This window comes from Elephantulus edwardii, unplaced genomic scaffold, assembly GCF_000299155.1.
Source record: "Elephantulus edwardii isolate Elephantulus edwardi_28Jun2011 unplaced genomic scaffold, EleEdw1.0 scaffold00006, whole genome shotgun sequence".
NCBI classification, from domain to species: Eukaryota; Metazoa; Chordata; class Mammalia; order Macroscelidea; family Macroscelididae; genus Elephantulus; species Elephantulus edwardii.
The window spans coordinates 12,071,795-12,087,245 of NW_006399756.1; the positions used below are offsets into that span (position 1 = coordinate 12,071,795).

Consider the following 15,451-nt stretch of genomic DNA (forward strand, 5'->3'; position numbering starts at 1 on the left):
AGGGTTATTCCAAGGCATTTCAATATGTGAACCCTAACAAATTATGGCTAACACAGAAGAACAGAGATCCCAGAACACTAAATTGTGCTCTTAAGAAATCCATACCTACATCAAGAATCGTACTCTCAGCTCGTTTTAGTTTTTAACTGTGTGACTGTTATTTTTGTAAATTTTTAAAAATTAACACTGTTGGGTTGATAATTAAGAGATGATCAGTGAGCATCCGTGTTCTGTTTTCCACTCTTACGCATTGGGTTAACATCTAAATGTGAACAGATTTGATCTTGGATTTGTAAGCCATTTGAGTCATAAAGCTTTGTGCTACAGGAAGTGGAAACCCTGGTTCACAGTGATTCAGGTGAATGGAGGAGAGGGTGACCTCCCGCAGCGGTCCTCTGGAAACAGTGCCGGCACCGGGCTTGGCTCAGTTCATGTTTCGGCAGTGTTAGTGGGAACTCGGGTTCTGTTGTGCCTCTGCTCCCCGCCATATTCGCTTCCTCTTGTTCTCATGGTTGTAAGCCTAGGCTTCACTAAGTTTAATTGGTCTACCTTTGATCACGTGTCTGTCTCTGAACTACAGGCAATCTCGAAAATCCTGGGACTAAACTTTAGAGTAGAATGTATCCTGAGAAACCAGATGGTCTGTGCCCACTGCGTGCTTTCTGCTTGGACCACTGTTAAATGGGTCACCTTTCAGTACTGTTTCCCAGTGTTGACTGGAGATGATGTTGTTCTTGTTATGCACCACCTAGTTGGAACCAACTTAGAACTAATTTTCAGAGGCTGTAAACCACACAGGAGAGTACCCATTTTTGTCTCTTAGAGCAGCTGATGGATTTGAGTGCCTTTAATCCCACGCAAGAAAGATGCTGCAGGGTTTTGACTGTTGGCGGCTGCATTGTTTCTGTTTGTAATTAATGAGTTGATACCACCTTTAAGCCTTGTTTTCCTAAAGTAATTTTCAGAGGATGGGCTCTTTAGTTCATGATAATAACAAATTCTTTTCTTCTAATGAATGATAAGAATTTTTTTTTTCTTCCTAGAATAAATTTTACATCGAAACCAAGCTAAACAGAGACTTAAAAGATGACCTTATAAAGCTGTTTACGGAACATGTTGCAGAAAAGCACATCTACAGCCTAATGCGTAAGTTGTTAAACTTCATACAAGGGTGAGGGGAAACCAGCAATGGTCTCATTTTTGTCTGAGAGCATTGACAGCTTTCAGCTTAGTCCATGGGTTGTGTTGAAGGCTTGTTTTATCGAGAGAATGTGAGGAGTTGGAAATACGGCTTGAAGGTCACTCAGTAAACTGGTGGCCACTCAGGTCAGTCATTAGAAGATGCCTCCATGTCCTCAGGGATTGGCTGCTTTCCCCAGCCACACCTCTTAGGGCTTCACGTCTCACTTTGTTACCAGTTATTTTAGAAGAACTGTAGTGTTACACTGTGAAACCATAGTAGAGAATCCTCTCTGATTTTGGGGCTTCTGGCTCTCTCATTTTCTTAACCTCTTTTGAGCCTGGGTTTCCTGTGAAGTTGAGACTTGTGAAGTGTTTACTGTAGCAGCATGCATCATTAAGTGAACAGATCAAAGCGCCAGTCCTGACCGGTTTCTCTCCACTTCTCATCTTTGTCCTCTATACCCTCACCCTGTCCCTCATGTTGGTGGATTCTCATCCTAAGAATAAACCTTTCCAAGGGGAGTTTAGGGAAACCCTACTAACTAATACACTGGTATGTTTTAAACACTCATATTTTATGAAATTTATCAAGCCTTTTTTTCCTCCTAGAATTTTGTACATAGAGTTTGGATTTACAGTGTGTACATTTTGCTTTCGAGTTAGTCACGGTTAGGAACCCTGGTGGTGCAGTAGGTTAAGTGCTGGGTCACGAACTGAAAGACCTGCACTTCAGATCCACCAACTCCTCCTCAGGGAACGGCCTCAGACCCCATGGAACCGTTGTCCTCTGGACTGCGGGGTGCTGTGAGTTGGAATCCCAGGGCCAGCAGTTGAATTTGGTTTGGTCATTGTGCGTTGATACCACAGTGAACCTTTACTGGATGTTACAAAAAGATTGTTTTCTTATTAACCCAAAATTCTTTTTTTATTGTTTAATGAAAATGTTAAAAATTGGGCCAGCCTATTATAGAAAGGTAAAGTTTTCAAATACTATTGTTGAAGAGAGTAATATGTTTCAATATTATGTTTCTAAGAGATTTTAGAATCTTGGGATATGACATGCATTTTTTTTAAGCTTGGACAGATGTTTATAAATATCTATGAAATTATCCCATGAGATATTCCAGCTTTTATTAGAATCATTTCAGTATTTCCTCTGGTGTTAATGATTATTGTTTTGCTTTTATTATAAAGTTGAACACAGCAGTTTGTAGGCTTTCCTGTTAAAAGTGCAGTAGGAAAAAATGCCACTACCTGGTTAAAAGCCTGATTGTTTTTATAAATATTTTTCTTTTTGCCAGTAGTTTGAAAATCAGTTTTGCTGGGCATGTATAGGGGGACTATTCAGAAGACAATAACTGTAGTCCTTACTTTCTGTCTAGAGCAGTATACCTACTCTTAAAAAAAAAAAGACTATAAAGTATTTGTGTGGTAATAGAATCAAAGAAAATTGACAATGAGCATGGACAAAGGTCCCCTGTTAAGCAGACTGGTGGCACTGGACCCGAGGCGCGTCCTTAGAAAAGAGATCCTTGCAGCCGGGGCACTTGGGAACATGTGGCTCTGAGCTTGATCACAGTCCCTAAATGACAAGAATACACCTTTAGAAAAGTGTTGAGAACCTTCAGGATGATGATTTGGGGGGAGAAAAAGGATGGGGGCAGCACTGTGTAATAATAACTTCTGGAGAACATTTTATTCTCCAAATGTAAACCTTTGAATGACGAGCTTAATGGAATCATTTTAGCTCACTTGCAAAGCAGCATGAATACGATTGCTTTTAGAAAGCTTTCCTTATATTCAGATTGAATCATTGCCATTAGTGTTTCTGCAGACATGCACGCATTTACTTGTTAGATTGAGCTACTGTGTTGGTGTTTTTTTTTTGTTTGTTCCAGGTTCACTTTTTTCTTTTTTTTTGTAAAGGTGTAGTCAACAAAACAGGTTCCCATTTAATAATTCTTCCATGTCCCATTTGCTGACAGGTGTGTGTGTGTACACTCTTCACATTGTGTCCATGTTCTCGTTAGTTTTGTTTCCATGAACTGGGTTGCTCTGCCCGCCCCCCAGCCTTCTTGTCTTTGCCTTAGTTACTGCTGCCCATTTGGTCTGTTTCTGTTTTTGAGGTGTTTTCTTTAAAGAACAAGATCTATGTTGGATTTAAAAACCAAAACCAAACCCCTTCAATATGCACTTCTGGTTTGTCCTCGGAGGTGTGCCTTTCTTGCACATCTTTACCCCTTAGTCTTTGAGAGAAGGAGTGATAGGAAGAGAAGCTTGGAAAAGGAGTGTTTTCTCCTTCTCATTGCATCCTTTTCTCCTCTGATTTTAGCTTTACTTTTGGAAGCCCAGTCAACACCGTTTCAGGTCACGCCTTCGACTATGGCAAACATTGTGAAAGGCCTCTATACCCTCCGACCAGGTAAACCTTGGCTATTTCTTTGGGGGTTGGGCGCATTTATTATAGCAGCTCCAGCATTAATCTGAAAGGATTTCAGTTTGTTCTGTGATGTTACCGTGATGAGGGGCCAGTCCTGGAAGAGGAAGAAAACCCTACACAGCATGGACTGACGCACAGGTGCAACAGAGGTTACAGACAGAGCAGTGATGGTGAGAAGGGCACAGGGCTGGGCGCTCTTCTGTTCTGTTGTACACGGGTCACTGTGTATCGGACATGGCTCAGCAGCGCCTCCCCACGTCAGCAGTGGGATTTACATTTATTACATCAGAAAAACTGGAGTCAACACTTAACGTTTGAAAATGTAAACTTAGGACTCAACTTAGAACTCTTTCTCTACTAGCAAAACCAAAATAGCTTGGGTATTGTAGCACTTGTGAGGAAAAGACAAATAATTTGTAGAAGACACTAGATAATATGAATCTCCTGTTTAGCTTAATCTTTGTCTTTATGGAATTTCTCTTTCACTTCCTGCCTCACAGACATTCACATTCACAGCCCCACTTTAGATTTCTTATTAACTTGAAAGGAGAATAGACGTGTTGTCAAATTTATCATCATTTCATGAAGATATTTTAGAGGTAGAGATACTCAGAATAGTAGAACTGAAAAATCAGAGATCACTATATTCAAAGACATGGTTTATAAATTAATGTAATTGGTCTTAGACTAGTGACTAGAGTCCTGGTGGTGCAGTGTTTAGCCTGGGGGTGCTCACGGAAAGAACCCGCCTGCTCCACGGGAGAGAGATGAGGCAGTCTGTTTAGAAAGTTGTATGGCGCTGGAGACCCTGGGGGCAGTTCTGCTCTCTGCTGCTGGGTTCTCTGGGCCAGAATCAGACTCAGAGGCAGTGGGGTGCAGAGATATCCTTTTGCCTGTTTATAAGCCAGAAATCCCTGGCTGGCACAGATGGTGGTTCTAGACTGCTAACTCATAGGTCGATGGTTCGAATCCACCAGTGGCACTGTGGGAGCAAGGGCTGGTGGCCCATTTCCGTGACACAAGCCATTGAAAACCTGTCGAATGCAGCTCTGCTGGAGACACGTGAGATCTCCGTGAGTCAGAATAATCTGCAGCAGCCGCCTTGAGCTGTTACTTTTCCCTGTCTGTAAATCAGAACCTAAAACTTACATCACTGTTTGTTATTGTTAGGTACTGTTGTGTCGAATACGACTCGTAGCAACCCTGTGAACAGCGGATCTGAACCCTGCTGTATCCAGTGCCATCTCTGTCATCTCTGATACACTTCGGCCCATTGCTGCAGTCACTGTGTCAGTCCATCTGGTTGAGGGTCATTCTTTCTTTCTCTGACCTTCCTTTGTTTTTACTGAATGTAATGCCCTGTTTTAAGACTGCGGCCTCCTAATAACACGCCCAGAGTAAGGGAGATGAAGTTTCACTATCCTCACTTACAACGAGCATCCTGGTTGCACTTTCTCCAAGACACACTTGCTCTTTCTTTTAATAGTCATGGAAGTGGAATAGTCACTCGTCTTCTCCAACACCACAAATCAGAGGCATCGATTCTTATTTTTTTTTCTTTATACTTACTCATTGTCCAACTTTCAGATGTATAGCAATTGAAAAGATGATGGCTTGAGTCAGGTGCACCTTAGTCTTTTAACTCACATCATTGCTCCTTTGCACTTTGGAGTGGTCCTTGATGATAGGTTTTCTGAATGCAACATATCTTTTGATTTCTTGGCTGCTGGTACCAAAGGTGTTGATCTAAGCAAGATGAAATAGTTGACAACTTCAATCTTCATCTATCATATGCTGCCTTTTGGCCTAGTAGTAAGGATTTTTGTTGTCTTGGTGTTGAGATGTAGTCCATATTGAAGACTAGTCCATAGAAGAGATTACAAAGAATCCTCAAATTAGAATAGTTTGCAGTGGAACAATTTCTAGTCGGGAAAAAAACGAAGGAGATAGTGCTTTTTTCAGTAAAAAGAAAAACCTGTTTTCATTTGAGGAATAAATGAAATAAACTGATACAAAGAGTTTCACACATACCTGACACATAATAAGCCCAGAAATATTATCTGTTATCGTTAGCCATTGAGGTGGTGGTTGTTGCTTTGTACTGTCAAGTAGGAACTGACTCATAGCTGACCCTTCAGCGGGTTTTTAGAGACAATTAATTGCAGGCATTTGAACTGCCTACCTTTGGGTTGCCAGCACAACTCCTTATCACCAAACCACCAGAACTCGTGCCATTGAGATTTATTGTTGTTTTAATTAAGCTATAACATGATCATTTTATTAATTAGTTAAAAAATATGTCAGGATTGAGTTTGCTAAAACGGAATCAGTTAATCTGTCAGTCATTGCTGTGGAGTTGGAACCGACTCCTAGGTGACTCTGAAACCCACAGCTTCCCTTTTCAGCAGGAAGTAGCTAAGAGAATACGCCATCCCCTTTTCCTTATGACTCAGGGTGAAGTCTCTCTCAGGGAGGAGTGATAGGGAATGGCAAAGGACACACTGACAAAGAAGATTAATCAGAACTGGCTTTGACAAGCACTGTGGCATTTGGACAAGAACAAACTGGGAGGAGGGCAGAGAGAATGGTGCAACAATGAATGAATGGAAACCCAAAATCTCTGTAAATGTTTATGAAAATTAATAAAATATAATTATAGGGGGGAAAAAAAGCGTTTTCAGAGTCTGTGAGTTAAAACAGAAGAGATGACCTGGCTTTTGGTTGCCAGCGCAGATCCTGACCTGCTTAGCCACCAGAAACCACTTGGGAAAATGAAAGAAGTGAAAACTCTAGAATCAAGAGAAGTGATGTAGGAAATTACTTTTTTTGTAGGATACTTTAAACTGATGGTGACCTCTAAATTATTTACTTTTGATGTGCCAAACGTGGTCATGGGTACCCATGGCGGACAGTGTTGGCTGGAGCTTCCCGACTAACACAAGCCTGGAAGCAGGAGCGGCATCCACTGCTGAAATGGCTTGCCTCTGGAAACTCTATGTATGAACAGTGCTCAGGCCTTTCGTTCATAAGGTCGCTATGAGTCGTCTACAATTCGATGGCACATAACAAGAACAAGTTTGAGTTAGGGAGTTCTGGTAGTCTAGTGACAGGGAGTTGGGCTGCCGACCCAAAGGAAGCTGGTTTGAATTCACTGGCAGCTCTGGGGGAGGAAGATGGGTTTTCTCCTGCCGTGCAGTTTACCGTCTCAGGAAACCTTCTGGAGGGTCCTCTGGGTCAGTTCCAATTCAGTGGTACAAAAGAATAAATTTGGATTAAATCCTGAGCGTGGTTTTTAAAATATGTCATAAATGGAAAGCAGATTATCTGTATAAAATAGCAAAAATATTATGTTACACGTGTCTATAATCAACTGATGTCTTTTCCTAGTTCTCAGACTTTTCTATTTAATTCCATGAAGAGAAAGGCTCATAAATGTTTTTATTGTTAATCTAGGTTGTTTTGTTTTCTGTTAGAAGGCATCCATCCACATGTAATATGAGAAATGTTTTATCGTAGGTCAGCTGTGCATTTATCATAACACAAATCTCAGATAAAGTTAACCAGTGGTGTAGAAGCGGTAGATGGGTGCCGGTTTATCTGAACACTGATCCAAGGTTGAGCTCTTGTAATGGAATTCATACCACTTAGGAGGAGAATTCTGTATTCAAGAATTGTCCTTTAAAAAGGTGAATTTTACCACAGACTAACCTTCTGCTGCCTGGGGCTTTTTCTCAGATACTTTTGTACAGATTTTGACATTTCCATACTTTGCCAGTACCTGTTATCTGCCTTTCTTAAAGCATTTCTATTCACCTCACAGATTAAGGTTAGAGATTTGAAATTTTAACTGTGACTGTCTTTCCCCAGTGAGTGGTTCACAGGTACTGATCTACCTGGCTGTGGCTGAATCACGCTGAGACTGCTTTTTCAGCAGCAGATTCCTGGGCCCCAGTCCTTGGCGCTTGTGATGAATGTGACCACTTTTGGTGTGCTCTGTCCAGTCTGTGGAAACCTAATTTAGCCCTGGTTCCAGCACTCCTGCGCAGCCCTCCATCATTTCATGCATCTGTTTCTTCATCTTTATTTCATGCTGTCTGGAGCAGAGTTTTAGTCTGGGCTGCCATCCGTTCCTGGTCAGCACCCCGCCTGGAATTTGTCTTTCTGCCCTGATACACTGAGTCAGAATCTCCAGGATATCAGGTTCCCCAGGTGATTGTGGCCCATGGACCTTTTACATTCATGGCACAGTGTACATTCTGGTTGATTCTGAGTCCGTATGTCTGCCCGCTCGTGGTTCTTAATGTGCCATCGCACCAGAACCAACATACCGCCGACCCTCCAGTGGGTGTTCAGAGGCAGTAAACCGCGTAGGAGGAGATTACCCATCTTTCTCCTGCAGAGCAGCTTTTGTGTTTGAATTGCATACCTGTGTTTTGGCAGTGAAATTCCTTTCCGGAAGCCACCAGAGCCCCCTGATACCTGGGTGGAAAGGCAAATTCAACCACAATGAGTCTGTTGGAGGTCCTGGGTCCGTGGAGGATGGATAGTTTTGACTCCTAACTGTGGCTCATTAGTTAGTTTTAATCATTATCAGACTGGAACTGTATTACCAAGACTTTTTCTAAAGCCATATCTGAACTGAGCTGGCGAGAGGGACACAAGTGCTAATGTTTGTCCAGAACTTGAGGGAGGCATTGAGGGCATTGACTTTGGGCATTCCAGGTGCTTGTCGTTTGCTGGCCACGCTGAGCTGCTCTCCTGGCCTGTAGAGTGGTGAGGTTGCCGCTTCTGACCCACAGTGAAAGGCGTCAGTGTGGTGTCTGGGGTGTGGATTCCTAAGGGTCTCTGAGTGCCACAAGCGGTGAGCACATTCCTGGCTGCCCGCTCACCCTCCACCCTTTGGAGTGGGCTTACCGGATTAAAGAGCATTAGCATTTTTATGGTTTTCAGTATGTTGTGGTTTGGTGCCATCGAATCAAGTATGACTCATAGCAACTCTAGAGAGAGTAGAAATATTTTCCAAAAGAAGAATTTGAAAGAACTAAATTAAGGGAATTGGAAAAGGGCTATTTTTGTTATATTGCTGATAGTTACCATCAAGTCAAGTACCACCCAGAGCGACCCTGTGAAGCACAGATCTGATTCCTCTGCTGTCCTGTCCCCTCCCCACCACCTCTAGAGTTGAGCTCATTTCTGGAGTCACTGTGTCAGTCCATCTCATTGGGGATCTTCCACTCTTTTGCTGACCTTTTTTCCCTTTTAAAGCATGATCCCCCTTTCCAAGGAATAGCCTCTCCTAGCAACATGTCTAAATGTAGAGCCAAAAAGAAGGGTGAATCTTGGTTCATGATGCCCTAGAAACAGACGGGCATTGTATACATTTAACTCACTGATTGGGGTGGGAGGTGAAAGAGTTGTATTCACTTGGACTTCTCTGTATACTAACAAGTCTACTTATTAATCTTTTTTTGAATGGTTTAGTCATGTGTTTTACCTCTTTAGCTTTATTGATTTTTACAAATGCTTTCTTATAAACATGTGAATTCTTCTTTGATGTACATAGTGCTTGAACTCTCTTCAGCCTTACCTTTTTATTTTGATATGATTTTCCCCCTATAGATTATTCTCTTGATCCTTTTTTTTAAGTAATAACTATTCAGTTCCCTTTTCTTATGCTGTTTAATAGGCTGTGACTTAACAGGGATCAAAATAGATTTCTGTTTCCACAGTCATAACCAGTTTCCCAATTTGCTCATTAACTGTTCTTTTTGGTGGTACTTTCCTTTTTATACGTCCTCTTACTCTGACCTGTGCTGTTACTATTACAGATACTACTATGGCTTGTGCTGTCTCTGTGACAGATACCATTACAACCGGTGCTTTTCTCTTCTTGGGCCCGTGGGTTGCTTGACTTCATGCTGACAAGTCTTCTCATTTCCAGTGTTCTCTCTCTCAGAATTCTTCGATAATCTCATTCATGTGTTTCTCCATACTTGGGATTTTTTTCAAGACTCATTCAGAAATTCACCAGGAATTGCCATTAAATTCTGTTAAATAAGTACAATGTATAAAATGTAAAATTGCTGGCTTGCTTCATAGCGTAAATTATTTTTAGAAAAGAAATTTACCCTCTCCACATGTGCTTTTCAGTAGGGAATTGCCTTTTCTTCCCATGTTAAGTTGGGTTTAATATACATTTTTATTCTTGAGTAACAGCAACAACAACAACAAAATCTCTTTTCCAGCTGATTTAATCTGTTGTGGTTTTCTTTCTTTTTTTTTTGTCGTGAGTTTCTTAATGGCTCTTTTCCTCCCTCACAGAATGGGTTCAGATGGCACCAACTCTGTTTTCTAAATTTATTCCAAACATTCTCCCTCCGGCGGTGGAATCTGAACTGTCTGAATACGCTGCTCAAGATCAGAAACTTCAAAGAGAACTTATACAGAACGGTTTTATGAGGCAAGTATTTACGGTGGTTTGTTTATTTGTTTGTTTTCTCCTTCCATGACAGAATAGGTCCACTATCTTAGGCCAGTGTGGCGTGGATGCGGAGGTCTTAATGAATAAGTTCTCTGAGGGGAGAGGTACTCGTTCTCTGTACCTGGAAGTGTGGAATTTGGGTTTTGATTTTAGAAGGTGTTCTCCGCTGAGTATGGTTTTAAAAAGACAGTTTCTCATTGACCAGCATTTAGCTGGGCAACTACCAAGATTTCAATTCTGGCGCTCCCATGTTAGTCCTGAGTGTTTGGAAGGACTCTGTAGAAATGCTGTCGCTGTTTGTAATGTACCTTTTTTTATTTTATTTTATTAAGTTTAATGAACATTTACAGAGATTTTGGATTTCCATTCATTCATTGTTGTACTGTAATGTACTGTTACCCCTAAATTTTAAGAGACTTTATAGTGCATATTTCATACTTTAAATTTTGCCTTAAGTTTGAATTGTTTCTTCTTAAAAGGTGTATCTTTCTACATTTTTCCCCCTTGGTTTTTACATATACAATGTGTTAATTTTTTAAATAATAAGCAATTTAGTATCCTGCTCATATCCTGAAATATTTTCTCAAGTATCTTTTTGAACAAATGTAAGATTAAAATACTGTAACTCCCTGTGGGGGAACAGGTATTTGTATCAGTCACTGAAGGCATGATGTCCCTGACATTACCATAATTCTTACTGGTTAGACACGTTCCCATAACTTGTTTCACTGGGTTCACTGGCCTATAGGAAGGAAGTCTGTGAAAGAGAAACCACGTCTTCGGAACTGTTGTGGCCAAAAGTAATAGTCTGATCATTTGATTGGGGCGAACATTCTCTCTCAGAGGTTCTGAGGTCAAACTCTATCTCAGGAAAACCAGTCTTGAGCTAAGTTCCCTCCTGAATAATCTTTGCTGTATCCCAAGTGATTTGTGGATACCTTCCATGGTTTTTGGAGTTTGTTGTTTGTTTGGGTGTTTTTGGTTTTTTGGGTTTTTTTTTGTCATGTTCACCAAAATTTCCAAATCTTTCATGTTTTAATTTGTGTTTTATTTGAATGTTTGCTTTTAAGCTGAGAAATTCATTGACTCATGCCTTTATGTTGGGCTTTTTCCTCTGAAAGCTCTTACACTGTGAAGCAGTGTGAGAAATCTTGAGGCTTTCTCAGAACCTCGAGTTCACCTTCCAGCCAGTATGGAACTGGTGAAACACAGGGGAAGCACTCCTCATTTTAGACCGGAAATGAGAGGCTGATAATACTCCACTTGGTAGAGACGCTCTTCTAAGCAGTTGGCGTGGGTGCAATGGCTGCTGACTCCATAATTACCCTTCCAGTGACCTGGCCTTTCTGTCATCCGCGAAGGACTAACATGACACCCTTCAATCAAGGTCACGCTAGTCATCTTCAGGGAATGCTGGTGTGTTTAGGGTGTAAATTGGGATTTTTGTTTCTCTCCAGAGGCACTCTTTCATACAAGTTCCAACTGAGATTTAATTAGGCAGTATTCCAAGAGGTTATATAATTAGGCAGTATTCCAAGAGGTAATAAAATTAAAGTATTTCATTTACAAACTTAATGGGGCTATTTTGTAATTACATTAATAACATATTACACATTTACTATGAGGATTAAACTCTGCTTTATAAATTACCCTAGTAGTGCCCAATCTAAGCTGTCACTGTCATTGCCACTCCAGCCGCTTCAGCATTTACTGTCCCAGGTCAGGAAGGATGTGCACAAGCCCCCCCTTAGCCGCTGGTGGGAGCCTGCCTGTGAGGCTCTGGAGGGTGGGCCTCCCTCACCTGCCCTGCCTAGCGTGATGCCGCCTTTGATCTTCTTTGGTGGGATAATTTGGAAGATACGGTGTCCACTGATGTGAAAATGACACTGAGAACATAATACATGGTCTCGTAGGATTCTGTTCCTGGCTGCTCTGATCAGAGCAGTCATGTTATGGTTATGCCCAGCCGGCCGTGACTCGGGCTCAGCTTTGCAGACGCCTTTTCATAGAGGATTATGTTCACTTCTGTGAAGCAGGGGTTACGATTACGCAGTGCAGACTTCCTGTGGATGGCACAGAGTCAGCTTTGAAGTGTTCTGAAATAATATGTGAAGATGGGCAGTCAGGGGCCAGATTCTCATTTGCGCTGGAGTTCATGTGAAACATGAACGTCGGCTTCCTGGAAATGCGGAAGGAACTCATTTGTAAGCTAGAATTAACATACTAGATAAAAGCAACACTTCCTTTTTATCTGCTACCTGCCTCATTGCGTTCCTTTGGAGATGCGGTTGATACCTGCTGTCAGATGAGCTGTGGAGCAGCAGGTAGGACCTCAGCTGGCACAGCCCCGTTCACACCTGCTGTGGGCCCCTCCCGAGGGTGTACTGGAGCCCTCCTAACGGGAGGACAGGGTTCTCTCTCAAGTGCTTTCCTGTGTTGCTGGACCAGTTAGACTCTGTGGGGCTGTGGCCATGTCTCACCTGAGTGTATGCACAACAGGTAGGGACTGCTCTGCGTAGTAGCGGGGATCTGTCTGGCTTACAGGGACGCTCCTGGCTTTGCAGCCGTGTGAGGCTGGAGGATGCGTCTGGCAGCCTGCTCCCTGCACCCTTTTTTGCTTCCTGTCGTTGTCACCCTCACATTTTCTCCTGATACTTGGGTTTCTTTTAACATGTTCGAGTTAAAGAGGAAGGTTGTCTGTGGAAGCTGAGGCTCTTGATAGGAAAATCATCCTTCCTTTTTGTCATTATTGAAGTTGTTTGTTTTGGGGTATTGGGTGATGGTGTTAGTGTAATTAACCATGGAAGACATGCAGCTGCTTGGCCAGGTATGAGTCTAACAGAGGTGTTTACAAAGTGACACGGGAGAGGACCCGCTTCGGCCCCTTTGATCCAGCGGCTGATCCGAGTGCTGTGTGTGTTTCTTGCTGGACAGAAGCCCTTGCGGGGACTTTGGCTGGTGTGTACCCTTTGTGTTGGTCATCGAGGCTCCTCACACCGATTCTCTGCCCTACATAAGCACAATCAGAAAAGGAAGTAGGAACAATTATGTGGGCTAGCATTTTCATAATCTCAGGAGAGTGGATGATTCACTGATTTGTTCACTTGACAAATATCTGTTGACTGCCTCCTACGTAGGGCGCTCTGGTAGCCTCGTGGCAAGAAGCTGTGCTGCAGTTCCAAAAGCACAGGGTTTAAATCCACTAGCTGCTCCAGAGGGAAAAAAATAGGCCGTCTTCTCCTGTGCGATAAACCGCCCCTGAAAGCTCGCTGCCGGAAGGTCAGCTTGGGTCGGTTCCGACAGCGTACACAGCAACAACAGCCTACGATGTGCTGAAACGCTGTATGGGTATTTCTTGTCATTGTTGTTGTGTACTGTCGAGTTGGAATGAACCCGTAGCTGACCCTCCAGCCCATTTTCAGGGGCTGTAAGTCACATCTTCCTCCTGCAGAGTGGCTGGTGGGTTCAAACCACTCACCTTTGAGTTGGCAGTGCAGCTCTGTACCACTAGGCTGTCAGAGCTCCCTTCATACTGTCTATACGTACTGGATACAAAGCATTATATATGACCAGTCCTGTCTTCATGGAGCATATAATCAAGTGTTGGGAGATAACTAAGAAGACTCCAAATAAATCAATAACTTCAAGTTACAGTAAATGCTAGAAAGGTGCACAGTCTCCTTCTGTGCGATTTACTGCCTCTGAAAACCCACCAGCAGTCAGCTGGGAGTCAGTTCTGTCGTGAGGACATACAGCAGCACACTTCCCATTATCACGTACATTCATTTTTTCCGCTGCGTTCGGTGTGTGAAGATGTCTTTTGATTCCTCTATTTTCTTGTCTCCAGAGGTGACCAGTCCCGGAAGAGAGCTGGGGATGAGTTGGCTTATAGTAAGTATTGGTGTCCTCCCTTCTCCCCAGGGTCTGTGCTTGAATGGGGATGCAGGCAGTAACTGCCGTGGCCTGACCATCTCCGTCACTCTCTTGGTGGTGTGTTCCCCTAAGTCAGAGTACTGTGATCCCACAGCATTTTGTAGGCTAAATTCTTTACAAGATTGTTTCACTAGGTTTTTTGCCCACAGAGCCACTGAGTGGATTTGAACCACTAACCTTTCAGTTAGCAGCTGACTCTTTAACTGGGCACCCTGGCTCCTTATAATAGTATTTTCTGCTGTTGTTGATAAGGGCTGTAGAAGCTCTAATGAACTAGTGGTAAGAAGTTGTGCTGCCAACCCAAAGGCACACAGTTCAAATCTACCAGCGGCTTGATAGCAAAAAGATGACAGTCTCCTCCTGTGTGATTAACAGCCTCTGAAAATGCACTGGAGGCTTAGCTGTGAGTTGGTTCTGACTTGAAGGCACAGAGCAAGAAGCTGGGGTTGGTGGTGTTGAGTTGGCCTTGACCCCATGTACATAGAGACCTTAGCTGGGGTTGGTGCTGTTGAATCAGCCTTGACCCCATGTACATAAAGACTTTAGCTGGGGTTGGTGCTGTTGAATCAGCCTTGACCCCATGTACATAGAGACCTTGTGTACACTAGAGTGGGGCCCTGCCTAAACCTTCTGTCCTTGTTGGTACCTGCTCCAATAGCGTAATGGCCAGTGTTTGTTCCTGAGGAGCCAAAGCCCCTTCACTTCACTCTAGATCATTCCACATAGTCGTCTTGTGGGAAAATAGGAATCCTGGAGTTGTGTTAGGTACTGGCTAAACAAAAGATTGGTGGTTCAAATCCATGAACTGCCCCAGGGACAGAAGCAGAGACAGTCTGTTCCTGTTAGACGTTCAGTCTCAGAAATATCTCAGAATCAGAATCAGCTTGATAATCATGGCTTGATTTTGTTCTATGGGAAGATTGAGTGAGATTGCCCACCGTCACCACCTGGTGTGTGCTGCTGACACTTTTCCCTGCTTGGTTTTTCAGACAGCTCGTCGGCATGCGCAGGCTCGCGAGGCTACAGATAGTGAAGGCCTTGACTGCCCTTTGGTTCCTGCAGAGAGGACACACTGGAGCACAGAGACCATTGAGCGCAGTGGGCGGGCGGCCAGCGGCCACGCAGCAGGCTCCGCCACAGAGCTCTTCTTGGGAGAAGATGTTGGGCTTCTGACTTCGGTTTGTAATTTTAAAAACAAAGACAGAAAAACTAACAAACAGTTGCTGCTAGACTTCAGGATGATTTGGAAGTGGGACAATCTTTCAGTGGGTTTCTCTCCAGATTTCATGAGGAACAAGCATCTTGAAAGTGACCGTTGGTGAGTGGACACTGGCAGCCAAAATCTGCAGCTTCCTCCAAAAATCCAAGAGCAGAAGAATCTTTCTCTTCTGACGCGTTCATTTTGTTCACTCGTG

General features: G+C 43.0%; 1 protein-coding gene across 1 annotated transcript in view; it reads left to right on the top strand.

The window, feature by feature from the left end:
* The window catches only part of CACUL1 (CDK2-associated, cullin domain 1), a 64,500-nt gene extending 49,270 nt beyond the window's left edge, over nt 1-15,230 (top strand). Inside the window, exons 5-9 of the mRNA XM_006879902.1 lie at nt 1,044-1,146; nt 3,515-3,604; nt 9,944-10,082; nt 13,951-13,994; nt 15,026-15,230. Of these exons, the coding sequence (XP_006879964.1) occupies nt 1,044-1,146; nt 3,515-3,604; nt 9,944-10,082; nt 13,951-13,994; nt 15,026-15,066 (417 nt within the window). The 3' untranslated portion in view covers nt 15,067-15,230. The remainder of the gene's footprint in view (nt 1-1,043; nt 1,147-3,514; nt 3,605-9,943; nt 10,083-13,950; nt 13,995-15,025) is intronic.
* Nucleotides 15,231-15,451: the final 221 nt, after the last annotated feature.